At 36.4% G+C, this 27389-nt stretch overlaps 1 protein-coding gene across 4 annotated transcripts; it reads left to right on the plus strand.

Annotated features, from left to right (window-relative positions):
• The first annotated feature begins 2119 nt into the window (after positions 1-2119).
• On the plus strand, positions 2120-25543 carry YL-1 (Vacuolar protein sorting-associated protein YL-1). Of its 4 annotated transcripts, none has more exons than XM_067122627.1 (11): positions 2120-2333; positions 10458-10604; positions 11413-11551; positions 12123-12213; positions 12991-13182; positions 14421-14584; positions 15972-16171; positions 17180-17303; positions 18424-18790; positions 19016-19278; positions 24820-25543. In XM_067122627.1, exons 2-11 carry the CDS (start codon positions 10471-10473, stop codon positions 24913-24915), a joined length of 1770 nt encoding a protein of 589 aa, XP_066978728.1. In that variant the 5' UTR covers positions 2120-2333; positions 10458-10470; the 3' UTR covers positions 24916-25543. The 4 variants fall into 4 exon arrangements, 3 of the variants coding, with proteins under 3 accessions (XP_066978728.1, XP_066978725.1, XP_066978726.1); XM_067122624.1 differs by lacking the exon at positions 2120-2333 and adding an exon at positions 2565-2602; XM_067122625.1 differs by lacking the exon at positions 2120-2333 and adding an exon at positions 5129-9392.
• Positions 25544-27389: the final 1846 nt, after the last annotated feature.

Consider the following 27389-nt stretch of genomic DNA (forward strand, 5'->3'; position numbering starts at 1 on the left):
CTTTGCGTCTCTCTCTTTTTTCTTTCTTTACGTTATGAAAAGGGTCTTTGTCTTGTCCATGATCTTGGCTTCCTGTTATGATTGCCTCAGCAGCTGCCAACTTCTCTGCAAAGTTATTGTCCCTCCTTTGGCTTCGCTCAACTGTTTTTCCATCTCTGTTTATGCTGAAAAGTCACTGTCTATTTTTCGTCTAACAGTTCATTCATTGTCTTCCATCTATCTTGATACCTTGGTATCGATTTTCCTTTTGAATCTCTTTTTCCTGACTTCTTTTCTTCTTCTTCTCTCAAAAGTTTTTCCATCTCCTGTGCATGATGGATGGCATCTGTCAATTTGTTTTCAAAAGGTCGATTATCCTCCTTCAGTTTTGATTCCTTGTCAAACAAAAACCGAAGGTGGCGATTCGTCTTCTGAATCTGTCCTCCTGCCAAATTTTCTGCAAACTGTCGATTGTGGTCCTCCAGTTTTGTTTTCTTGCAAAAGAAAAACGAGATGTAGTGGACCATCATCTCATGAATCTTATCATTATAACGAGTTAATCTTCCTCCTCCCCTCCTCCGATTCTCTTACTTTTTCCATCTCATTTCCATGATGTAAGGCATTTGCAAAATTTCCGTCAAACGGTTCACTGTCTTCCGTTATTACTACGCCCTCATAATGATTTGTTAATTCCCTTATTTCTTCTGAGTCTACTTGTTTTATCTTTCTCGTAATTCATTTTCAAGGCCTGTTGCTTTCTCAATGGAGTCTTCCTTTTCTTTCTTTAGTTTTCCAAATCTTGTTTAAGTTCTTTTAGATTCTGCCTACGATGCTCAAAGCTTTTGTAATCAGCAAATCCGATAGAGGCCATTGCAGTGCCAACAGCGGCGATAGTACTAAACCGCTTGCTCCATATTAGTCTCTTTATGAATGCAATATCCATATTTATTTTTGACCCTGTATACAGACGATGAAATGAAACGGGTTCAGCCAAAATCTTGGGGTTCAATAAATTGACCACAAGTCCGGAAGTAGAAAATTTCAATAGAATAAAATACAAATATCTTCATACAGTTATAGAATGCTTGAGATATCATATACTGTCGTCTTATGGAAACTTCTCACTAGAACAAAAAAGGCAAAGTTCTGATATCAAAGTTATTTCAATACTTTTTATCGATTACAAGATGTTTCCTGGACTTGCAAAAAACCCATGAGGCGATTTTCGCTGATACTGTTATCCAGAGAGAGAGAGAGAGAGAGAGAGAGAGAGAGAGAGAGAGAGAGAGAGAGAGAGAGAGAGAGAGAGAGAGAGAGAGAGAGAGAGAGAGAGAGAGTTACATCCAATTGTAACAGGAGAAAGGATTGGAAGAGAAGCAGGTGGCCATTCATTCTATAGGCTTTACAGCCTCTAGGAATAGTTTAGGTCTCAGGCTCAGTGAGGCATTTCGAGGCACACGTCTTATAGTTCATTCATTCATTATTCATTCTCTCATGCATCCAGTCATTCATTCGTTCATTCCTTTTCTCTTGTACGAGTATGAAGGTTGAATCCTCCTGTGTCCAAGCGACAAAAAATAATATATATATATATATATATATATATATATATATATATATATATATATATATATATATATATATATATATATATATGTGTGTGTGTGTGTGTGTGTGTGTGTGTGTGTGTGTGTATGAAAATGGCTAATGGAACTAACAGAGAATGGAAGGGTATCCCAGCAAATACGCTAATGAATAAGTAAATAAATAAATAACTGAAGAAGCCTGGAAACACAAGAAATTGCAAACACGTTTATTACTCTCGAATGGTTATTCAAGGGAGTGTCAATTCCATGTGATTTGGTCAAAATTTCTAACTTCCAAATATTTCCAAGGCTGCCAAGAAAGGTAATGTTTTTTTTATGAAGAATGAACTTGTCTTCCATGAAATATTTCTCATCAAAACTTATTTCACCTTACAATGTTTAGTCTCCATTTCTTTGTTTTACATAGCTATTGAAAATCTTGTTTTCATTAGGTAGAGACATTTTATTTTATGATGCTATGTCCTGTCGAAACATGTAGGAATTCTAGAGGGTTGCACAATTCCCGAAGCTGCTCCATCAGGTATAGCATTAAATTTTTTTTATTTTATCCTTGCAGTTTATAGACATATGAATGGTAAAGTTAGAACACATTCCTTTACTACTGAACGTTTATGAAAGTTGTTGACCCAAAAATTTTGTCCGGACATTTTCCCATAACCGTGGCTGTGTTGTGATTGTGTTATGTCTGTAATCTTCCGAGATTAAAGCAATATTTAAGGCGATCTAACATCTTTTTGTCGTTAACTGGTAAGTCGATGCTGCTCTGAATATCTCTGGACAACACTGAACTGGAAAGAAATGAAAAAGAACAGCGAGAAATTGACATATTCCTAACAATGCATGATGTTTTGGCGGGATGGGCGTTTTGTACTTGAGTGTATTTCATCTCTGACATTGTTTACATCTGAACGTGTGTAACAGCAACTGCGAAGGGGAACTGTATCTGTATTCAACATCTCCGAGTGCACGTTGTTCTTGTCTTGCCAGGGTTACATGTGGAATTGCACCCAGAATAAGTAGCCTATGCTTGTCTTTTGTTATTTTACGGTAGAGGTTTCTAATGATTTCTCTAACGCCGTTAAAGTTGTGTAGAAGTCGACCATTTTCACGATGAATTCCTCGTTCAGCGTCGAGGATGATGCAAGTAGCTCTTTCGAAGAGGATTTTGCCGAGGGTTTTGACGAGAAAGCTGATAACTCGAACAATGTAGTGTTAGTGTTATCGGAGGACGAGGTCGATTTTGACAATTGCCCCCAAGGAAGATCACCGGGGGAACAGTTTGTCCCAGTTGTTGTAGGGAGCGTCCCGCTCTATCTGGCAGAAGGAGATGATGGGAAACCTGTTTACATTCGCCCTATGCCCCAGGAACCCCCAGACCAGAAGGGCACTTCCAATAACAATTCTGATGACGATGACTCCAGTTTTGGAGGATTTTCTGATAACAGTGAGAGCACATTTGAGGGGTTTGGCCCCGTTATGTTCGAAGGGTTTACTGACGAGGAAACTGGCGACAGTGATGACTCTCAGTTCGATGGGTTTTCGGAAGGAAGCGCGGAGGCTGTCGAGGGAAAGCAGAAGATTGAGTATATTAGGAAATGGCAGAAAACGAGTAAATGTTATGATGACTTAGGTGTATGCATGGAAGATTCTAATGATAGCATGCCAGAGCTCAATAGGATGGTCAGACCTAGCACTTCCAAGAGATCTAGACCTGGTTCCAAAGAAAGTAAAAATGTTAGTCAGTTGTCAGGGACATCATCACATTCTAAAAGAAACAAAAACTTTTCCCTCCAAGGTAAGCCCAGTGCAGATGGCAAGCAAAACAAACCTGTTTTAGGCTTAGGTATGCATAGCAACAGTTCACCTTCTGCAGTGGTCTATGAAGGTAAAGGGAAACAACAGTGTCTTGTCATAGCACCGCAGTTAAGATCTAAAGATATTCAGTCTCAGAGTGAGAAAGGTGTGTCTTCTAGGTTTAGGGGTGGTAGAGAGAAAACTGACCGTACATATGTTGCACCAGACGTAGATGTAAAAGAAGAGATTGAAGTTAAAGAAGAAGCAAATAATCTTTATGAAGATGAAGATTTGATAGGACCATATTGTAGTAATGTAGGTTGCACAATAAGTTGGTTGGAAAGTATGACCACCAAAAATATTCCTGTAGTTAATGGTATAGTGTATGAACTTTCTGAGTTTGCCAAAAAGATTAATTGGGAACAGTCTGATGTAGCGAAGTGGATATTGCGTCTTCATGGTATCTTGGATGTTGAGCCAACAGAGGCAGATATAAGTAAGATTCGTTCGGTAATGAAACGCCGGAAAGCTTTGATGGTCACTCTAGCAGGTAATAAGAGAGGTCATCTTAAACTCCAGGAATTTGATGCTATTGAATTTATTCTTCCTGCATTTATTAAAAAGGAGCCAGACGAATCTGAAAGTACTGCATGGAATGTCAGGGAACATGTCAGTAAAAGGAAGGGTAGAAATAGTCTTGGTGAAGGTTGTCCTTTACCCAGTAAGAGGAATAGAAGTAGTTCAGTAGATGTCTTGAGTTATCGACATGGCACGGTTAGTAAGGAAAAGGGGGGAATGTCAGTCGCATCGCGTGTATGTTCAGGAAAGTCAAAGAGAGGACGCAGACGTAGTCATCTAGATACTGGAGCAGTTGATTTCACTAATAATACATTGAAAAAGTCAAAGAAATCTGATAGCAGAGTGTCATTTCAATGTCGAGAAAATACTGTATATCCACATTTCACAGAAACAGATGAATGTCTTGGAAAGCATTGTAAGAAAGCCAACTTAACGATTAACGATCTAAATTCTTGTGATGAGAGAGACATACAGATAACAAATGGACTAGTTATTGAACTCTGTCGTTTTTATCGTGATCGAGGTTGTACAGTAACTTCTTTGGCTCAGAGGTTATTACAACTAAAGAATTTGAATTCTTTAAATCTTGTAAGTTTGGTCGTTAAAATTACAAAATTGGTTCAAAAATCACATCATCCTGCTGCTTTTATAGAAGAAGAGTTCCTGTTTCCTCGTCCAAAAACTGATGATCAGACAAAATCAAGAATTCGAAATTCTCTGTTGAAGAGTAAAGCCAAGCAGGGGTTACCTGGTCATCCAAGTGAGGAGCAAAGAAATCAGCAGTCTTCTGTTGAAAGTATGAGCAAAAATATTTTGGATGGAAAACTAGTGGTGAAATCTGGTAATGATAATGATATACTCAAAGATGATGATAGCAGGAATATTAAGCATGATAAAGAGATGGACACAACTGTTGTTCAAATAAAACCCAAAATTGATGGTGAAGAAAAGGCCGTAGAGGAGGTGGCTATGAATAAAGAGGTTGGTAAAGTAGATTCACCAAAGAAGGGTGGAAGTTGTTCAGTTTCAAGGAAGCCAGATTTGGATGCAAATCAAGAAAATGCTAGGGATACCAATGAAGAGAATCCTGAAAGGGAAACAGTTCATGAAAATGATAAAACAAGGGAACTTGAATTGAAGAACAAGATATCAGGACCACCAGATCAAGATGACAAGCCTAGTGTGACAAATCTGATTATAAGTCCAGTTAAAACCAAGGAAGATGAATGCCACAAGGAGGAAACAGTGATGGAAAATAAAAATAGAGTAAGCTTGGCAGATGCAGAAAGAGCAGAGACCATTTTAGGGGAGAAAGGACCCTGCCTTGAGGTCAAGGCAGAAAGCTTGGATGAGAGAAACGAAGCTGCTGGCAATGGAGAGGAGGTTACTGATATTGAGAAACACGAGCATTCTGGGAATGATTATTATCAGACAAATGGTCAAGATGATGAGTGTCAGAGCGTTGGTAGTTGTAGTCATAATGAAAATTATTTCAGTGATGAAAATGATTCCAGCACATCTGAAGTTGCTGGAGCTTCCAGAGAAATTCTGTCGGAAAGAGAGGAGAATGAAAATAAACTGAGTTCAAATGAGGAAAGACAAAACTGTCAAGAAATGAAGGCTGTTCAGAATGATAAAATGGTTAATGAAACCTTCAGTGAAGATGTGAAAGATAAAATAGTTGAAGAGCTGAAATGCAAAACTGAAGAAAATATTGAAAATATATTTGTTAAAAGCGAACAGGGATGGAATGAGAGTGTTATTTCAAACACTGTTCAAAACAGTGAGGGACTTTATTCTGAAATTGGTAATAGGTACAGTGATAGTCAGTTGCATAGTGCAAGCAATAGAGCTTCCAAGGAAAAGGATTCTGGCAAGGTGAAACATTTGGAAGGAAAACCGTGTGAAGTTAGGAGAAGTGAAAGAGAGCGAACGCTAAGTGCTCGTGTGAAGGAGTATCATAGTGTTTCTGAATTTTATGATGAACCTACGCCTCAGGTTTCCCCTAAGAAGTTAAAATTGAGTAAACCTTATGAAAAATTACAAGATAATTATAAACAGCCTACTGCAAGTTTTTCTGGTAAACCTCAGAAGCGTGTAACAAATGGTATGGCCTTGGAATTCTTAGCAAGGAAGGACCCTAGAGTATCTTTTAGTATTTGTGACGGGCGTATTACTCCACACTTCAACGATATTGGTTACTATTTAGGAGAGCATTGTGAGGCTGCTGGACTGACTGTTGAAGATTTAAATTCCCAGGAACCCAAAGATATATATCTTACTAGAGGGGCAGTTGTGGAGCTGATTAAGTTCTACAAATTAATGGGCTGTACTATGACCTCACTGGCAGATCGATTGCTACGTTTGAAAATGATATATCTTGACAGTATTTTGAATCTGGTTGCTAGGTTTCAGCCTTTGATGAAGCAAGAGGGAAATTATGCCCGGATGCAGGAAGAGTTCATTTTCCCACCTGGTCAACACAATGTTTTGAAGAGAACACCAAACAGGAAGAATCCCAAGACCAAGAATAAGACTGATTCATTAAGGAAAATCAAGAAAGAGAAGGCACCCACTTACACTTGTGAGGTCATTTTCAAACCAAAGAAAAAGAAAAAGAAAAAAAGGGAAACTGACGCCACTTCTGAAAATGTGGTAAATATAAAGAAACTCAGTGATATTAAGAAGAAAAAGCAATTATCTGAAGTAGATGTCAGTAAAGTGCATGGCCAGGTGGTTGTAGATAAAGAGGTTGAAAAAGCAAGAGGCAAGGAAGGCTCTGTCACACGAGCAGATATTGTCTTATTATATGCTAATTGGTTGAACAATAAACATAAGACTGGGAATAATGTATTTGTCACAGATCTTTTGCAAGATGTCATGAAACTAATGGAAGAAAGGAAGGTGCAAACAATACGCATTCCAGCTGGGACTTTGATGTCTTCTTCTGTTAAACTGTATGAGGAATATAGGCAAATGTGGAATACAAACAAAGCTGATGCCATGATGTACTTAGAGGATGACTGGCTGGAAGATATTCAGTATCTTGTCTCTATCACTCAGACATCACGAAGAAATACAATGGAAATGAGTGAGGGAGATGGAAGTGTTACAGATGATAATAGGCCCACAGCAACAAGAAATCTTGAAGATGGGGAAAGAGAGTTTTCAGATTCTTCCAGTGAAAGAAGCTTAAAGATTGATGAGTCATATATTTCTTCTGATGAAGATCTAAGGGACTTTGAAAATCAAGAGAAATCAAAGAAAATGATAAGACAACAGCAGAATGCCAAATATGGGGCTTCAATAAAAATGCTTATTAATAAAAGTAAATCCAAAAAGAAATCTTCGCCTTACAGTGAAGTTATTGCATCTTCTAGTTCTGAAGTTCAGGAAAAATGTAAATGGAGTAAGAGACATGAAATTGAGGAAATAATCGATTACAGATGCACTTTGGATGAAAATTCAAAGAAACGGGTTTCATACCTTGTGCGTCGTAAAGGGTTTGGACCCCAGAAAGCTATTTGGGTTGATGAAAATCAGTTGCAATGTCCTAAAAACTTGAAGGGATTTTTGAAGGAAGGTAGATTTTCTAGAAAACCACAGGATAAGCTAATTTGGCAGCAGCCAACATTTCAGCAAACAGTGGGCTTTCCAATAAAATTAAATGCATGTGAGGGTTTAAGAGTTGCAGACGATGCTGGTGTTTCAAAAGCAGGTAATGCATTTCATGATGAAGTAAATGATAAGGAAAATTCACCCCATAATCTTTTTAATATGAACTATAATACTGACAAGGGTTACATGACCAATGGTGAGTTGTTACACATGTATGATTGCTGGAGACAGGATAATGCAAAAATTTCATCCACTAAAAATTTAATTGATATTCAGACTTTCACTGAGAAAGTTGAGGAAACGATGCACAATTATGGTATAAAAACAAATTACTCTGAATATTTGCTACAAGCTTGCTTTACTTTAACTCTTATCTGTAGAATGCTTAGCTCTGAGGAGGCTTTAAGGGAATTTCTGGATAAAGATTGTTTGCCTGCATTAGAATCCAGTAAAGCAAGCCAAGAAAATAATAAGAAAATTAGTGGTTCGTCAAAAATTGGAGGTTTGTCCGCCAATGTTCTGAGAATGAAGTCTCAGTTTAGAGAAATGAAAGGTAAAAGATCAGCAAATCAGGCGAGAGTTCATGTGATTGAGGATGAAGTGGAAAAGCTGGAAAGATCGTTAGACATAGCTCAAGGCCAATCCGAGCTACTGAGTGGAGCTTTGCATCAAGAAATTAATAGGTTAAGTAAGAAACTGACCAAACTCAACCAGGAAGAAGATATTCCCCTAGCCAAAGAATTTCAGTCAGAGAATCCAGAGAGATATGAGAAGGCTTGCCAAGATATACTAGAGTGTGGTGTACCTGAAAGAAATGTAGAATCTATAATGAACTCCGTCTTACAAGTTATTGGCAGGTTTTCTGAGGATGCTAAAAAAGCCAGTGACAAATAAAAATTGTTTCTGTTCCAGTCTTTAAATTATCTTGCTCAACATTAAGTACTGAGTTCCAAGATTTGCACAGGGATACAGTGTGTGAGCACTTGGTTAGTTTGTGTCCTTATGTGTCCTTTCTGTTTGAGTTTAGTTTGTGCAGGCGTGGAAGAGAACATAAAGTTATCGTTTTGGAATGCCTCCACTTGGAGGTCATGGGAATACAGTATGTCTTTACTTGGAAGTCATATCTGTACTGTTATAATGTTCTTACATATTTCTCTCTTTGTCTTGTGGTTAGCATTTTATTTTATGTGTTATAAATGTGATATAGCTTTAAACAAAATTTTTAGTTATACTGCGGTAGTACTTTTCATTGTTTGAACGTTTACAGCATATGCAAAAGATTGTACAAATTATGATGCATTCAATATGTTTAGTAGAAATGCAGTACTGTGTACCAGTGGTGTTCATAGTACTGTACTGGAATGCTTTCATTGCAAAAATCATGTGCTATAGGACAGGTATTTAAGTAGTTTTATTTTTCTACTTAGTGATAGTTTTAGATTGTAGGTGAATTATAGCTTATTTAGAAAACTCTATACAGTATATCTATTTTGTAAATTTGTACCACAATTTACTGTGCAGTTTGTCAAGAAGCAGCTGTTTCTGTGGGGTTGCATTCATTCTGTGGTATATTCTGAGGAGTAGGATGTATACTTTGTTAAAACCAACGCTTGATTTGGTGAGAGCATCTTCGTGTAGGATACGTATGGTATTGGTAGCATAAAGAAGTCATTAGAATACATTGTGATTTGTTCTCTGTAGCTGTCCTAATCTGGTTGGGTCATTATAAGATAGCAAGCAAGCAAGGCTACTGCACATGCACTTAAGGATTTTGGGAAAATGTTTGAAAAAGAAGGTGCACAAAAACCATTGAAGGTAAGTGTATTAGTTACCCTGTCTTTTTTAGTTTTCATTTGGGATGCATTATGATTTTATTTAACGTCATGCAGGCCAGTCCAAATATTCTGTAGAGAAAATTTAAATCTCTTTCTTTGCCTAACAATGGGCTATATGTTTATGATAGGTTGTCGTATTTTTCCCAAGGTGGAAGTTTGTTAGGTTGACCAGTGTGAAAACCACACGTTTTTTTCATCATAACTTCCAGATTGTTTAGTTGTAAAATTAAAATTGGTGAAAACAGCCATATTTTTTCATACAAATGTTTGACTTGATGTGATACTGTGTTGTCAGCACTCCAAGAGACTTATAAAATTAAGATAACTCTCCATTTACTGGCTATGAATTCATCATAAAATGAAGAAACCCTCCCCTTGCTGACCGTAAATTCATCAGAAAATAAAAAACCCTCCCCTGTGGTTGATGCATGTTTGTTGGTGGCTACAGGTGCATCTAAAACCTGAGGCCCTGAAGGTCACCCCCTCTTAGCTTAGACAGGTTGTCCTAAAAGAATTTGATAACACTTCTAGCTAGGGATCATGAAATGGGTGGTGGATTATAATTCTTTATTAATGTTACCAGTGCACTGTAGGTATTACTAAAGGTTCTTTGCAGCGTCCCTTTGGCCCCTAGCTGCAACCCCTTTCATTCCTTCTACTGTACCTCCATTCATACCTTTCTTCCATCATGCTATCCACCCTCTCCTAACAATGATTTCATAGTGCAACTGCAAGGTTTTCCTCCTGTTACACCTTTTAAACTTTTCTACTCTCAATATCCCTTCCAGCACTGAATGACCTCAGAGGCCCTAGTGCTTGGCCTTTGGCCTAAACTCTATATTCCATCCCATTTAGATCTTTTTTATAACTCCTGTTCTGTTCCTTCAAGAGTGGATGCTATGGTATTTCATTCTTTTGGAGTGTATGTGTAATAGGAGCTGCTGACCACAGGATAGGAAATTGTAGCAAGATGATAAAAGCTGATCTTATTGATCAAGTTTGATCAAAAGTGTGATATACATTTACAGGAAGTTTTTGTTCACAGATCGGTTATCATAATGGCTGCTACTCGTGACCGTCGCAACAATGCTGGAACAAAGATGGCTAAGTTGTTGGAGGAGGAGGAGGAAGATGATTTTTACAAAACGACATATGGTGGATTTGAGGAAGAAGCAGATGACATTGACTATCAGTAAGTTTTAAATTGCCTCTGTTAATCAGGGTAGATAAGGAAAGATCTTTTGTACAAGCCTATAAGAACTTCAATTTTAATAAATTTCTTGCCAAGGTAATTTCAAAATAAAAGTGTTTTGTTGCATACAGTTTTAAGTGTTCTGAATTACCTGCATCTTGAGCTTTAATGAAACATATAAACAATAACCTTAGAATTTAGAATATTGAGATACTGTAGATAGTATTATGGAGGGGGAGATGTAGAGGTCCTTCAGCCTAGCAGTATTTTTGTAGACAAAGCAATTAGGGTGCTGACTGCACGTTTGGGATGGAACTGAGAGAAGTTTGTAGCAGGATATTTTGAACTTCAGTGAGGAGATGATTAGGATAAAAAATGTTCAGATCTACTTCATGATATAAGGTCATTGTAGTGACCCATACTCTGAAGAAGGAATCCCTGGGATTGAGAAATTGAGAAAAATTAGATGTTACTTCAACATTTTGCTTGTTGTCATATCAGGAAGGAGTATGTATTTTCCTCAGCTCTAGCCAAAGTACTTTTCAGTGTAGAAAGCTTAGTGGTTATGCTGAGTTGTAAAGAAGTCTCACTCAGATTCTAGATGCAGTATATATAAGCTAGACAAGTAATGTTCAGTGTAAGTTTTGAAAATTATACATATGATTTATCATAATGATAGGTACTCAATTTTCAGAGTAGGAAGGGACATAAGAGTAACAAGTAAAAGGATAGAGTTGCCTTTTTTCTTACAGTGCTATGTAACATTGTTATGTTTAATTATTTATAATTGTGCTGCTTTGATTTTTAGGTCAGAAGTTGAACAGGATGATGAAGTTGACTCTGACTTCAGTATTGATGAGAATGACGAGCCTGTCTCAGATCAGGAGGACGATGGTAAAGGAGAGAAGAAGAAACCTCGAGGAAGGCTAGTAACAAAAGCTTACAAGGTAAGTTGTAATGGTTCAAAGCAAATCCATCAATTACAAATTGCAGTTGCAGTGTCCCTAGGCATTTCAGTTCTAAAATCCTTGACTATTGAAAAGATTGTAGAATGATATGACAGGATTTAGACATGTCAGTAGAACATCTCTCTCTCTCTCTCTCTCTCTCTCTCTCTCTCTCTCTCTCTCTCTCTCTCTCTCTCTCTCTCTCTCTCTCTCTCTCTCTCAGTACAGTATTCAGAAGTTTCCCTTCTACATTTTTTTCAAGTAAATGAAGAAGTCTGCTCATTGATGAATGCATGCAGAATTCATAAATGCTTATTAAAGTTTCAAATGTGCAAACTTCTTACTCGACTGGGAGTCATAACCAGCCAGTTGTAACAGTTCTGCAACAGCTTGCAAACGCTAAGGAATAAGTTGTGATGACACAGGAAAATGGGCAAATGCTGTAGGATGAAATTATTCTTCCTTAAATAGTAACTCCAGCCCTTTCCTGCTGCTGTATGATATGCATAAGTAAAATAAGAGGATTGTACTAGGAAGAAACAAAAATATTTAGAATTTTCTCAATCTTCAGGAACCCAAACCCGTCTCAAAGGACACTGTGCCAAAGGTTAAAGAGAAGAAGCTGCCAAAAAAGAGCAGCCCTTTTGACCCTGTAACTTTAGGTAGGTAAAATAATAATGTATTTATGAATTTCCTTTAATACCTGTTAGTATTACAGTACATGCATTCTCATCTCTTAAAAATAAAGGCAAAGTGTATCCTTTTATTTATTCCTACTGATAGTTTATAAGTAATGAACTTGAATATCTGACAGTTTTTATTAAAGTTTATAGATAAATTTGTAAACTGCTTTCATGATCCCATTGAGTTTTTTTTTTAAATAAGAGAAATTATATTTTGAGGTAGTATAGTTGGATAACAGACCTTGCTGTTACTGAAGCATAACATGTACATTAAACCCCCCCCCCCGTATTTGCGGGGGATGCGTACCCCACCCTCCTGCAAATAGCTAAAATCCACGAATACTTAAAACCCCTCTAAAAACACTTAGAACTGGCTGATTTGATAGTGTAAATACAAGAAAAACCCTTTAAAAATGCTTATACCTGATTATTTTAATAGTTTTATCACAAAAAGTGCATTTAGTTATGAAAATTATATGAAAATACAGTAATTAGTGAATATTTCTCAGTGAAAAACACCACGAAAGGGTGAAGTTTCCGCGAATAATGGGTAGATACGTTCTACAGAGAAATCCACCAGTACATGAGTCTGCGAATCATGAGAATGTGAATACCAGTGGTTTACTGTATATCTTTATTAAATCATTCAGATATAAATAATTGTCACTAGTTATAACCAATATGGTTATTCATCATCATCAATATGTATTCTTTTGGAAAAGTTCATGTTTACAGTGGTTTGGTTTCTGCTTTCAGAGAAAAAAGGTATTAGAAAGTCAACACAGCTGAAGTCAGCGGAAACTGTGAAGCGACAGAGGGAGAGAGCAGATCTTGAAAGGAGGAGGGCAATGAAGAAGAGAGACAAGGTGCCTTTGTATCCAAGACTGACCCAAGAGGAACTGTTGGAAGAAGCCAAGATAACAGAAGAGATTAATCTGAAGTCTTTAGGTAAAATGACTTTTCCTCTCTTACTATATTCATGTGAGCTCACGTTTTCCATCTCAGAATTTATCAAATTATACAGAATTGGAAATCCTGGAGAAAACTAATCTTTCTATGGTATGAAATACAAACATCAGTTTCCCATCATTGGGGGATCAGATGCTGCTAGTATTATATTTGTATCTGCTCTGTATGTATTTCAACATTTTTAATCATGGTTTATCATAGGAATTCTTGAGAAGATAAGATACAAGACATAAACTCCAAGGCATCTTGAAATTTGATTTTAATTTTTTTTTTTTTTTATTGAGTGAAATAAAGAAGCATTTTGGGAATGGTGCTATCACCTTCAATTTCTGTTTTAATTGGGTTATCAGGTAAGACAACATGAAAATAGAATATCCTCATATTCCTGTGTAGATGAGCCCACATTCTGTTTAAAGAAGAAAAGAAATGGTTTTGTCATGATTAATTGCACACTCCAAAAGTTCATCATAAGACAGCAGCAAGGATTGTATTAAAATTTAAACAAATCACTTGTTTGACTGGGACAGAGCCTAATGGTATATAAATCCAGTTCTTAGTTGAAACAAGGAATTGAAGAATTGAATTGCAAGCTGTCCATACCTTATCTTTCAGAGCACTATTTATGATGAAAGTTTGTTGGAATACAGATATTAAGATTAGGTCATTGCTATCACAGACGTTAGGAAGTATTTTTTAAGTTTATTCTGTGATTAGATTGTTTTGATTTTATATTGACTACCTTCATTGTGTTTATTCCTGTAATGGTATTGTCACACAAAGAGACCATTTTTGCCTTATGTATTATTTATGTAAATTTTGACAAGGCTTTTTTTTTATTACTGCACATTACTTATTTGGAATTTTTTTTACTCTATTTCCTATTCATTTAAATGTTGTGACACAGATAACACTCTAAAGGAGAAAGGGTGAAACATGGAGACCTGTTTGAATTTTTATAATGAAAGAAGCCATTATCATCATTGGTTGTTGTTAGTGATGAATTGTTTTTAATTGATTGACTGTGTTTTCTGCTGTGTAACTGCATAATTATGAAATTTTAGGCAAAATATTTTCAGGGAGTATTTTTTTTTTTTTTTTGTTAGATTCTAATTAGGCGTTCCCCATTTTTCGTAAGATGGAACTTTTTATGGTCTTCCTAAAAATCAAGGTTGAAGGTTTTTCTCGGGTATTAAAAAGATGATTAAAATTTTTTGCAGAAAAATATGAACTAGCTGAATTGGATCGTAAGAAACCCAAAGTTGTACGACGAGGCTTCACAACAGCATTCATTCGATATCAGTCAACTGCAATGCCTCTTATTCAAGAAATTAAATCAGAAGAAATGGAAACCGAAGAACCTAGTGTTGATGTGGATACACAGGTATTTTTGACTCCTGCTACTTAGTCCTGTACTTCATTTGTTCCGTTTTACAACATTTGAATGATGTAATTTTTTTAGTTTTTGGCTGTCTATACCTGGAAATACCAATTATTTTACTTGAGCTTTACCTCATTACATGGTAAGCCAAAAGTTTTTTTTTTTTTTTAAGTATTACATTCTCCTAGTTTACATCATTTTAGCATTAGAAAAACACGCCTGTTCATAAGTTATTGTGTGAAGTAAGCTGTATTCCATAATTTGTAACCAACCTTGCATAAAAGGAATTTTGCAGTGTAGGAACTTGTTTATTGTAAGAATGTTTTGTAACATTATCATGATTACCCACACACCCCTCCCTCCCATCCTTTGTCACAAAGGAATTTCACTTGTAAAAGATTTTTGGTGGTTTGTGGAATTACATATTTTTTTAACCCTAGAAATATTCCATCATTAGTTGGGTGTTGTAGAAAGCAAAGCATACAACTCAGTAACAGCAGAGTGTTGAAAAAGTGAATAAATGGGAAGAAAATGTTGCATCATCATAAGCCCAGGGTATTATATTGTTACCAGCACCATGCACCACCCATAGCAGCTGCTACCACTGCTACCAACTACAGTAGCTACTGCCACAGATGGTATGAGTTTCTCTTAGTCAGTTGAGAGTGTGTTGCTACCACTGCTTGTTTATTCATTGGTAATGAACAGAAAAGAATAGGAATTCATAAAGAATATCATGAGAAATGTATAATAAAAGTTCAGTCAAAGATTTTGTACAAGTATTCATATATACCTTTTCCGTGATCTTCATCCTCTATTTTCCTCATTGTCACTGTCAAACTTGTGTTGTTTTTGGCATTCAGCATGTGTGGAAAATGTTTTTGACAACCTGTATTTCAAAACTAAGGCTTTTTATTTTGTAATTGAGCTTTTATCATATATTCTTTATCATATTCATTGTTTTTTCATATTCCTTCCCTTCTCACTAATGCATAAATAAGTAGTAGCAGTAACACAGTCAGCTAGCCAAGGGACACTTATACCATCCAATTACGGAACTAAATGCATTGTTAGAAAGAGTAATCATTTATAGATTGTAGAAGTAATTCAAGATAATTAATTTTTTAAGCTGTAAATATTATATAAGGGTCATTCAGCAAAAACATAAATATACATGGTTTTGAGATTTTGGGATAAACATCAAAACTGTACCGGAGAGGAACTTCATATTTTAGCTGGTTGGTGAAAGAACACACCTATACAATAATTTAAATGTATGAACCTTGAAGTTTTTGTGATGATGTGATGTTGTCTTTTAAAATATTACCTTCTTTAAAGTTATGCATTTACGTATACGGCAGTTCTTAATTTTGGTGTATGTAATTTGCAGGAGCATTTAGGAGACTCGATAGATGTTTTGAAAGCTTCCAACATCAACAGTGAAAATCAGCTGGTGCGTAAAACTCCCAGCAAACCAGTGGAAAAATGTGAAAGGTCTTTCATTACATTTTCTAATGAAGGGACATATAAGAGGGTTTTTCGTAAAATCAAACCCAAGGTAGTACAAAAGAATGTCTGCCCCATCACAAGGTGAGTGTAGTGCCCCATCACAGGGTGAGTGTAGTAAAACCTCATAAATCAGAAATTGAAGGCTGTATGATTGTAAAAGTGAAAAGTCTTTTCTAGATACTGTACTGTAGTCAATATTTACAAAATTATTTTTGAAATAATGTTAAACAGTACATAATTATTGTTTGGATTAATCTCAGGATAATATATCCTTAGCAGTGTTAGTAATTTTCACATAGAATACTCATATAGTTTACATGTTAAGCTACTTGTGATAAGTTACCAGTGTTTTGGTGCATTTCATTGATTTCATTGTTTATAATTGCTGTAGTACTTCTTGAGTTGGTTGCCCCTCCACTGGAGTTGTTTCTCCTCATGGGCACTGTTCTCAGAGATGTTCATGAGTCTCATTTCATGGTTGTTGGCTTTATATTATTTTTCTTTATTATTGCTTCATTTGGATTTTTCACTGTATGTCTCATAGTAAAATCTTTACTAATATATTAATTTTTCTGTACTGAGCTGCTGTCTTTATTGAGATCCTTGGATTTGGATCATTCTACTTTTCCAAATAGGGTTGTAGTTAGCTGTTAATAGTCATAATGCACTAGTCAGAATCTGTCTCAGTTATTGGTCTTTGGGATAGGTAACTCTAATTCTCCCAGCCTAAATTGAGATGTGAGTATTATAGTTAACAGTTTTGTAATGACATTAATTTTTTCTAAAAGAAATTTTCTTTGTAAACCATTTATTGTAATCATTTTGCTTCCTTCCAGCCTGAGATGTAGTTAATCTCACTGCATGTGCAGTACTCGCCTTCAAAGAACGTTTTTGGAAAATATTTTGTGACAAAATAGACACAATAAGTGATTGGTTTGGGTTGGAAAACTTAATTTCACCTTATAAAACATTGCAGATAGTGTTCTGGATGTTTCTCATCATTCCAAGTTTGTACATTAAGTTGCCAGATGTAACATTTCAGTGGATATGAAAATGCAGTCTTCAATTGTGGAATATTTATTGTTTCAGGTTACCAGCAAGGTACTTTGACCCTGTAACACAGTTACCATATGCCACACTACAGGCTTTTCGTGTGTTGCGTGAGGCATACTACCAACAACTTGAGGATAAAGGTGATCGGAATAATAAGGATGTAAGTGTTACTTTTCAGTTATTCTGGTAGTTAGCTACATTTGGATAATTTTAAAATTTGTTCATGAGTTTACTAATCTGTTACGTTACTCCTCTAAATGCATTTTATTTTGAGCAACAAAGTTACAGTGAATGAAGCTGTAGTTAAGCGGTTGAAACTTTTTTGTCGAAGAAGTCCCTTACTCCCATATCTAAAGCTCTTGGTAACGCAGCAACCCAAAATAATGATTTTAGAATGAAACTAGTTTTTTTGACTAACCCATTTTTAGTAAAATAGCCTCGCTGTGTGGAACACCTCCAGCCACTGAAGGCAAAACTTTCAAGAAGAGAAAGTCCCACTGCATGCTCCACCAAGCACCAACATAAAGCTATCACTTATTTAGCAGGAAGGCACTAAAATTTATGATGATTGATTTTACATGAAACTTACATTATTATGAAAACAAGAAGGTATTTGACAATGTACTTAGATCAAGATTATACAGTAGAAGGTCTTGGGTCACTGTGGTATTCCCATTACTGTAGATATGTAAAGTGAATTGAAATTTGTCATGAATGAGTTAAATACAGATTGTTTTGGCTGCAAATAGATTTTGATGCTGAGGGTGGCTGGAAACTAATCATTTTATAGATTGGACAAGATGAGTATTAATTATGCATTATTGGAACACAACAGTTGGGTAATGTTTCTAGGTAGAACAAGCATCATTTAGCTTGTAATATTAATTCCTGACTCACATATATACTGTAGTCCCCTAAATGTGAACAAAAGTAGTTGCCAGATGGGATCTTTAAGGACAGAATTTATTGACAAAGAATCTTGAAATTAATGGACTCCTACATTTCAAATGATGAAGGTGGCAGGAGCCTCAGGAAACTAAAGTTTTTATGAATACTGTATGATCATTATACATCAGATAACTTGTTACTGTAAATTATGTTATCTTTTCAGACCCCCAAATGTTTTTAGTGTTTCCAAACTCATTGTCTTTATGATTTATGACCTCACTGCCCTTTTATTTTCATTTACAGTCATATCTTTGGATGGTTCACTCATGTTTGCAATTGTAACAGTGTGACTCCTTGATTATTTTGGTTTCTTAATACTGTTTTGATTTTAGGTAGCTAGATGGTTAGCATGGCGACGAGAATATAAGAAGGCGCGTGCATCAGCCCAAAATATTAAACCTACTGTAACTCCAGTGCAACCTGCGACAAATTCACCTACCCCAGTTTCAGTAGCACGACCTGTAACTCAGGCTGCTCCTATACCTGTATCATCGGCATATACATCAGCCATCACTTTTGCTACCACTCCCACCTCAACTGTCACTTCTGTTGCTGCTGTGGCACAGATACTTCGATCTGCTGTGTCGGCAACTAGTGCTATGCCAACAACTATTCCGACTACTTCAATAGCAACTGTGCCAGCAACCTCTCTTCACATACCTCGACCTGCAGTAACAGCTGTTACCAATGCGCAGACAGGTACAATATACTCTACTGTATAATTTTGTGTAGGTGATGTTTTAAACAGGTTAATTAGGTATATTTTATTGGTGTTATTTCATGGAATGTATGTATTATGAAACAGGGAGTGATTTCTCTTACAATGATGTAAAAAGGACTTCGGTGATTGATTTGACTTCTTTTATGATTGGAGTGCCGTTATTTTTTTTTAATTATGCAATAATTATTTGATCCTAAATTCAGGTGGAGGATTTACCAATCTTCAAGGGCAGACAGTTCAGTTGGTGCAGACAGTTGGTCGTAACATGGGAAGTGCAGTGCGTCCAAGCCATCAAATGGTGGTTGTAACTAGCGCAGGTCCAGCAGGTGGTCTCCAGCTTGGTGGAGCCAATCTTTTGGTTCAGGGAGGAACAGGAGGTACTACAAATCTGCTGGTCCAAGGCAGTGCTTCCGGTACTGTTGGTAATCTTCAGATTGTCCAGGCTGGTGGAGGAAGTGGTGTGCAGGTATGGTTTCACTGGAGTTTTTTCCTATGTATATATTTGTCTTGACCTGGAAACTCCTAATGGAAGAAGTATTGTTCAGATTTATTTCATAAGTATTGTTTCCTTTCCTTCTGTTGCCATTTTTATTGGGGTGTGTGTACCTGTGTAAAAAGTTTTGTGCAATCTTACTGTTGTCCTGTTTGTAGTTTTCAGTATAACTGCTGTATTTTGTACTTGTACTTGTATCCTATTTAGGAAAACTGCATTCATCATGTCCATTTGTTGATAGAGCACTAGTAGGTGGAGTCACAAGTGGTATGATTTAGGAAATGTGATTTAGGTCAGTTTTTCATTTAGGTAAATTGGATAAGATTATTTTGGACATTTTAGTGATGTGTAATGCAAAGTGACTCACTAATAGGCATGCTTTAAATATGTTGAAAGAGGAGGCAAGTACATTTTTACTACTGTATATACTCTTGTAATGTTTGATTTTGTGTAATGAGTATTACAGTATATACTTCAAGGTAAGTTTGAGTCCAGATTTTCTTGGGCCTCCAAAAAGAGGATTCCTCCACTTCCATCGGTAGCCAACTACCAATATCCACCTTGTTTTTAGTTAAATGGCCGGCTCTAGCTTGCGCTGAAAGTAAATCCCCTGTGTAAAGACCTCAGGTTTATATGTTAGGAAAAATACAAATTACTTAAAAATTTGTCATTTTTCAGTAGTCTGCTTCATATAATGATCGACCCCTTATTATCAAGGAAAGAAATCTTTAAAAGTTGAATATTACAGAAGTATATATGGTAGTTGCTGCAGTAGCCTCTTGAACTGTCAGGGTAGGGTAATTGATGGGAGGCCAGTATAAATTTTCAGATGGCTTTCTTGCACAACTGAAAGATTTTAATTTGTTCAAAGAAGATGAAAGCTGCCTGATAGAGATGGTGAAAAGATGGAGATGTTCAGGAGAAAACTGTAGATGTATTTTTAAGCGCAAATAGTTGAGAATTCCACTTTCCTCCATAAAATGGTTTTATATGAAAGTAACTAACTAGTGTCTCTACTTCATTTGTATTCAAATAATTTTCAAGGTTAGGTTGTGACAGTTTTATATAAATTCCCATAAAAGCCTTGGTGAAGAATTGGTTGGCATTAACTGCTAAAATATAAAACATGAAATAGCAGTTGAAGATATTTAAATGAGATTTTGCATTTTGCTTTTGTTCACTGTTGTGTTTTTTTCCATGTTACTTCTGATAAGGCTAAGCAAGAAGAGCTTTGATGGTTCATCCAGTGAAATATGTGTAGGCTGCTACAAGTTAGTGCCCAAACTGCATCCACGTATCAAGTTGAAGGGTCAAAGTTTAATTTGGGTTACTAAATGTGCCAAGTTCTGCCAGCTTTACAAAGGTCAGAAAGAATTGGTCAAATATTTACCCATCGAAGGCCTGTGAGGAGAATTTTAAAGATATGCTTATGTAAACCTTTAACTTGGCAGTCATAAGATATATGAATAATCTTTAATTCAGCTGCATAAGCCCTTTTCTTGATAAAGTAGAGTGAACATCACAAACATAGGGCTCATAAATTATCTGCTTATCATGGTATGTTTGTAAATATTGATATATATGCCATAAGGTGCACATAAAGATGACTACTTCCTATTCTGCATAGATATGGGCTTGCTTTGTTCTTCCTTTGAATGCCACATTCTTAATGTCATTCCAGAATCTAACACCCTAAGCATTCACTAGATGGTCAAAGGACAAGGTACTCTCATAGAAACACATTGTGTTTACCTGGAAACATGTAGTAGTGCACTCAAAATTGCTCCTACAGAAACACTTCAGAATTTATGGGCTTAGCTCATATATCTATTTTGACAAGTAAGAACCTAATTGGTTCTGTTAAATGTTGATAACGAACTTTGCCTTATGAAATATTGAACCTTGTTTAGGCCATTTTTACTAGGTGTGATTTTTTTTTTTTTAACTAATCTAGGTATTTGTAGTTCTTGCATGAATCACATTTTTTTAATCTGCTTATATTTCTGCAGACTAAATGGAAAGTGGATTGTAATAGGTCATTGTTACATGTAGATTCAGTATCAGTAAAATCTTTTGATACCATGAAAAATGAGAAATTGAGTAGTTTTATTATATTCTTGAGTCCAACCCTAGGATACTTTATTTTAACCATAGGGACTTAATCAAGAGGTGTCTACTCATGATCAAGTACAAACCACATGTATATGTGCTCAGTTTGTTATTGCCTGCAGTTGTGAGGTTTGTGTCAAAGACTTGTAGTTTGAAGTCAGGTATCTGAAGGTGAAAAATACTCATGAGCTTAATCAGAGTTGTGAGAAAACTCATCTTGATGTTTCTAGCGTCTCTGCACTTATGTTAGTTGCCAAGTTCTGCTTTGTTTTATGTGGTAAATTTTTCTATTTTGGTTGTTGCGTATAGATTTGTTAACCTTGACTATCTCCAGTTGTTAACTTCTGAGAACAGATCCCTTGGGCAAGCCCTCTGCTAGTAATATGTGACTCTTGCCTTGTTAGAGTAAATTATAACAGTGGTACAATTGATAATAATTGAGATTACTATGCATAACACGAAATTATTCATACAAACTTATTAATCTTATGTATTTGTATTCATGTCACAAATGCTATTGGGTTCATCAGTTCACCAGTCTTCTGTGTGCTAAACAAAAGAAGGTAGTCTCAATACGCATGCACCATATGGATCTTCAGGAGTGTCCCAGTCAGTTATCTTGCTTTTTGTGTAGACTTTTGTTTGCAATAAGACTCCTGTGGTTTGGAGGAGACCTTTTGCTGAATGATTTATTCATCTGCATGAAAAAACTTTTTTATGTTATAAAATATAATCGGTTTGTTGTGTGTAATGTGTTGGGAACCAAATTTCTGGAAACAATGTTTTATACACAGTAAGAATAAAACTACTGTCTGTAGAGCAAGGCACTTGTATCAAGTAAGACCCTTTTCAGGGTTGAAAAGGAAGCCCAGCACATTTATCATAAACATTATAAGTATATTATATAACAGAAAAAGTTGAATAATATATATAAAAGAATAAAAGTAGAGGATGAATAATATCAAGCAGGTGAAGAATAGAGCAACATAGAGTCAAAAGTCAGTTTTAATAAACAGTAAGCATTCACATGAGAAAAGGCAAGTTTGACAAGCATATTCAAACTATGATGGGCATTCACCCTTGATGGATGAATAGGGACATGAAAGTAAGCACCCCTAGTTTACCAGGCTTTTTCAAATTCCTTGGTCTCCATCTGAAAGCCACTCAAAAAATCTAGCTGAGATGGCAAAAAGTGAATGGTTGGTCTCCAACCTCACAAAACTTAGTGTTAAAGAGAGGATGCTAGAGCTTCTTTGGCAGTGTTTCCCCTCTCTCCAGCATGGAGGCAGCCTGTTCATCTAGGACATTTGTCTTCTCTGGGTCAAATGGGTAGAACTTGAATATGACAAGTCAAATTGGCAGTAGTAGGCTTGTGTTAAAATACAGAAAGATGACAACCATCTTGAAGAACCTTGAGGACCAAAAGGTCCGAGACAGTACAGCGTTGTTAAAGCCTGCCTGAACCTATGGAGACAGTTTCCTACCAGAGGAAAGCCAAGTTTTGAGGAACTGCAGAGCTGCATTACTTCATACTGCCTTGACTGGGTGGTTTATGCTGGAACTGCTCCAGCCATTAGGATGAATGGTGATTGTAGACAGTGAGGGTGTGAAGGAGCCCAGTTCTGGCAAAGAGGGTAAGCATGACTTCTGGTTGGCTAGAATAGGACCAAGGTCAGTAGTAAGACAGTCTCGGGAGTAGGTTTGGAAGATGACAAAGCATATGAGGACATAACACCCAGGTAGTACACCCAGGTAGTTGTGGAACTAAGCTTCTCCCCAAACATGCACACTAAAGCCTACAGAAACAGTTCAGGACCAGTGGATCAGAGATCTGGAGTTCACAGAGGTCAGCAGCTGAAAGAAGGCGGAAAGGATCCTTAAATGCAGTATACTTTTTCACATTGGCCAACTAATAAAGAATATTGTCTGTGTCTTAGGGAAAGGATGAAATGGTATATCCTATCTGCATCCTCAACAAAAGGTGAACCATTGGCAAACAGAATGCTGGTACCACCAAGAACCCACTCTTGCAAATTCAACAGGGCCAGACCTTCCTTGCAGAATTGCTTTTGGAAACCATCTCCTCCAATGACAACCATGCAGTCAACCCTTTAAGTAAATTAGGTGGGCCATTCTTGGTAATAGCTTCCATGGCAAGCAAAGGCTGGCAAGCATTTTGGGAACAGCCTTGACTGTAGTAAAGCTTCTGAAGGTGCTGATCCAGCTGGGGAAACAAATGAGACGTAACTGATGGACACTCATAACGCCTTGGAATGTACGCCCTTCTATCATAGCTACTTGATAAATCCAGAAGTCTTTGTCTGGATTTACCATGAATGAATGAATGCATATGAAGTTATGAGGAAGTAGAAAGTAAAGGATCACTGATGTCCATTGCAAAAGTTATCTGTTGGCCCATTGTGCCTACTGATCCCAATGAATAGAATTTTTTTGTGTGTGTTTAACACATCTTAAATGAAATGTGATAAGCCCAAGCCTCCTTTGAAGATACTTCAAGACATGCAAGGTTATGACCTAATAGAAACACTGCCATCAAAATTGTTGTAAGTTGCAATTGGAATGATTGCAGTCTAAAGCTGCTGTGTCAGACCACTTCTCCAGTGACACAAAATGCTTGATCAGGGATTGCCGTAATGTAACTGGAAGATTGAGACAGCACTGAAACTGCTAGTCAAGTGAAGACACATGCCTGATCCTGTTAGCTGATACTGTTTCCATGTTATCCATGCCCAGGTACTTAGTGCTTGTGGAAGACACTAGATTGGACTTCTCCCACTTAATTTGGAGTTAGTCCAGGGTGCTGACACAGTTTGACAAAACAAGACTAGGTTCTGCTGTTGACTGTGGTAAAAATAAGGCCCTTGTTTTCAAACTTAGGTGGGAGGTAGTGGACCATTTCTCAGTATAGTTATTGAGTGTTTAATAGATTACAAACTATAGTTTTTGACTTGACAAATGTAATCTCTGGTGTTCCCAAGGCAGTGTTATTAGCCTGTTACTTTTGTATTAAATACTGTTTGTATGATTGCAGTTCTAACCACACATTCTTTGGTTAATTTTAGTATTTGCAGTTAATTTAGCAATGAAGTTGGTAATTTGGTGAATATCAAATATGGTTATTGCAGTAATGTGACCAGGGTGTGTATGGGATACTCGACATGCAGTACACTGTAGTATGGCAATAATCTCTCTCTCTCTTAAGTTTTAAAGAATTTAGATTGATTTGTATACAACTTCAAGGGACTATTTATGATAAGGAAGGATTTTAATTTTAATAGACTTTACCTAAAGTTTTTATTATGGTTCCTGTAATTGTGGTTGCTTTTTGAACATGAAATAGTGCACTGCCCACTGAGCCTTTTTTTTTTTTTTTTTATTCTACAGGTGGTTCAAGCTAGTCAAGTGGTTCAAGGTGGTCGATTCACCATTCGTCCAGTAGCTAACCAGACATTCACAAATTTACAGTCCCTTCTTAAATGAGTGCAACATCCTTCTTCATAGCACAAGATGTTCTAGTTTAAGTTGACATATTAGTTTTGTTTAAGTCTCTTGAGTAATGTATATTGCCTATATAATCTTTAAAATAAACTATTGTTATTTCAAGTTGCATTCCGTTGTTAAACTATATAGCAAGTAGTATCATTAGTGAATGAAACCAAATCCTTTCTGTTCCAGAAGCCATTGATGCTAACTTATTGACATAACTTATATAACATTTCAGGATTTATGTGCCAGGCGTTTTTAAGTTTATGAAAATGAAGATGTGCTTTTAATTTTTGTAGAATGGTAGAGAATTCACCAAAACCTTCCCTTAAGGTACACTAACTTTTCAGGTGTAGCCTCAGTATTTGAAATGTATAAGTTTTTGGAATTATTTACTTTACTGTATTGAATGTTTTTCACTTTGTTTGGGTAATCTCAGTCATGGGTTGCATTTTAAACCTGTGGAACATATGGTGTTTAGAAGCCACTTTCACTAAAACTAGTTTGTGAAGCTTATTTTATATTTTATTTTGATAATTTATATTAATTTGATCTATATGTATATACAGAATATTTCATAAACCCTATGTACTGTATGTTATTCCTAATAAAAAAATTTTCATTATTTTGGTGTTTTTTTTTTTTTTTTTTTTTTTTGCAAAAGAGAAGAGCAATTTCAATCCATTGCCTTAATATTGTGTATATATTATTAGCTAATAGAGTAATTGTTGCCATTTGTCAAATCGCAGATAACTTGAAAGAGTTTATTCATGGGTCTTAACTCTCCTTAGTGATAGGTTCATTATCCTCAGTTTTACTAAGTTAAGTATATCTTAGTTTAACCAGACCACTGAGCTGATTAACAGCTCTCCTAGGGCTGGCCCGAAGGATTAGATTTATTTTTACATGGCTAAGAACCAATTGGTTACCTAGCAACGGGACCTACAGCTTATTGTGGAATCCAAACCACATTACAGCGAGAAATGAATTTCTATCACCAGGAACAAATTCCTCTTGTTCTTTACTGGCTGGTCGGAGATTCGAACTCGCGACCAACAGATTGGTAGCTGAGAACGGAACCCGCTCACCCAGCGAGGAACTTCCCCAGTTTTACTGATGTTGGCAGATTTGAGATCTTCCTTTTGTAAAGGCAATTACCTTTAAAAAAAAATCAGTTTATTGTGATTCCACTTATTGTATGACTTTGGTACATTCACATCAGCCATGCATTTGGTGCCTAGCGCTGTCCCTTACAACGCTCCTGATTGGCTAGTGGTCAGCCAATCACAGCACTGGAAAATAGGCAGTGTGCAGTCTCTCTCAAAGCTCCGGAGAGTAAAGATCTCCGCTCTGAGACCTGAGGAACGTGTCTTTCAAAAGTTATAACTTTCATTAAACCTCAGTTTTACCCAAAGAATATTAGTGTTTCCCAATTTCATCACTAAACATGTCAAGCCAATGGTTGAAGAATTATAATGATATATGAATTATTTACTTCAATAAACTTAATGGTAAGATATTTGATAGTGAAATAAACAAGAAATTTTTAAAGATAAAATGTATTCATTCATTCCTTACATGGCATCGCAGTGCATTCATCATTTATCGTCTTGTGTCTCATAAAATTTCGTAGCTTAAATGTCATGGATGGCAATGCTACCTAAAAAGTATGGGTAGGGCTATCAATCAATATGAAAATAACAAGCAAGCGATTAAGAATATTAAAATGTGCAGGGATGCACGCAGACTATAGCATATATCCTGGACAACCAGCCATCTCTTTACACATTCCTTAGGCCTACTTCTAAAGGAATCTCTTGCTTTCGCTTATTGTTATTTGGGGCCATACTTGAATGACGCTTATATGTCAGATCTTTGCTGTCTGGAGCTTTGAGAGAGACTGCAGGCTGGCCATTTTCCAGTGCTGTGATTGGCTGACCACTAGCCAATCAGGAGCGCCGTAAGGGACGGCACTAGGCACCAAGTGCACGGCTGATATGAATGTACTGTTGTATCCCTCATATGTACAAAAACCTCTGATCCCCAAGAAATATTCGTCTTAGATAACGACCCCCGAAAACCCTTGGGGGTCACTGTCTAGGAAAGATCCAATGTTTTCTTTGAACCATATATTACTGAAGGTTTATTCTCTGCTAATCTTCATGAGAAGGATCTCTTACTCTCCATGACATAATTGGGGTTATTGCATAGGCTTTGAAAAATGAACATTGTCAGAATGAAGATGTTTTCACCATGAGAAAGCTTTGTTTTATTGTTCATGTCTTACTTATTTTGGGGGTTGGAGAGCCTTTATAGTATAATCCGTATGTTGCATGGCTTTTAATTGAGCTAGGTAGTGTTTGGGTCAGATGTTATTGACTCTAAATTCTTTTTGCAGATGCCTTGACAAGGGGTCTAAATAAAATATTGATGGTTTCCAGAGAAGGTTAGTGCTATAAATATATTTAAAT

This window comes from Macrobrachium rosenbergii, chromosome 20 (assembly GCF_040412425.1).
Source record: "Macrobrachium rosenbergii isolate ZJJX-2024 chromosome 20, ASM4041242v1, whole genome shotgun sequence".
Classification (NCBI taxonomy): Eukaryota; Metazoa; Arthropoda; class Malacostraca; order Decapoda; family Palaemonidae; genus Macrobrachium; species Macrobrachium rosenbergii.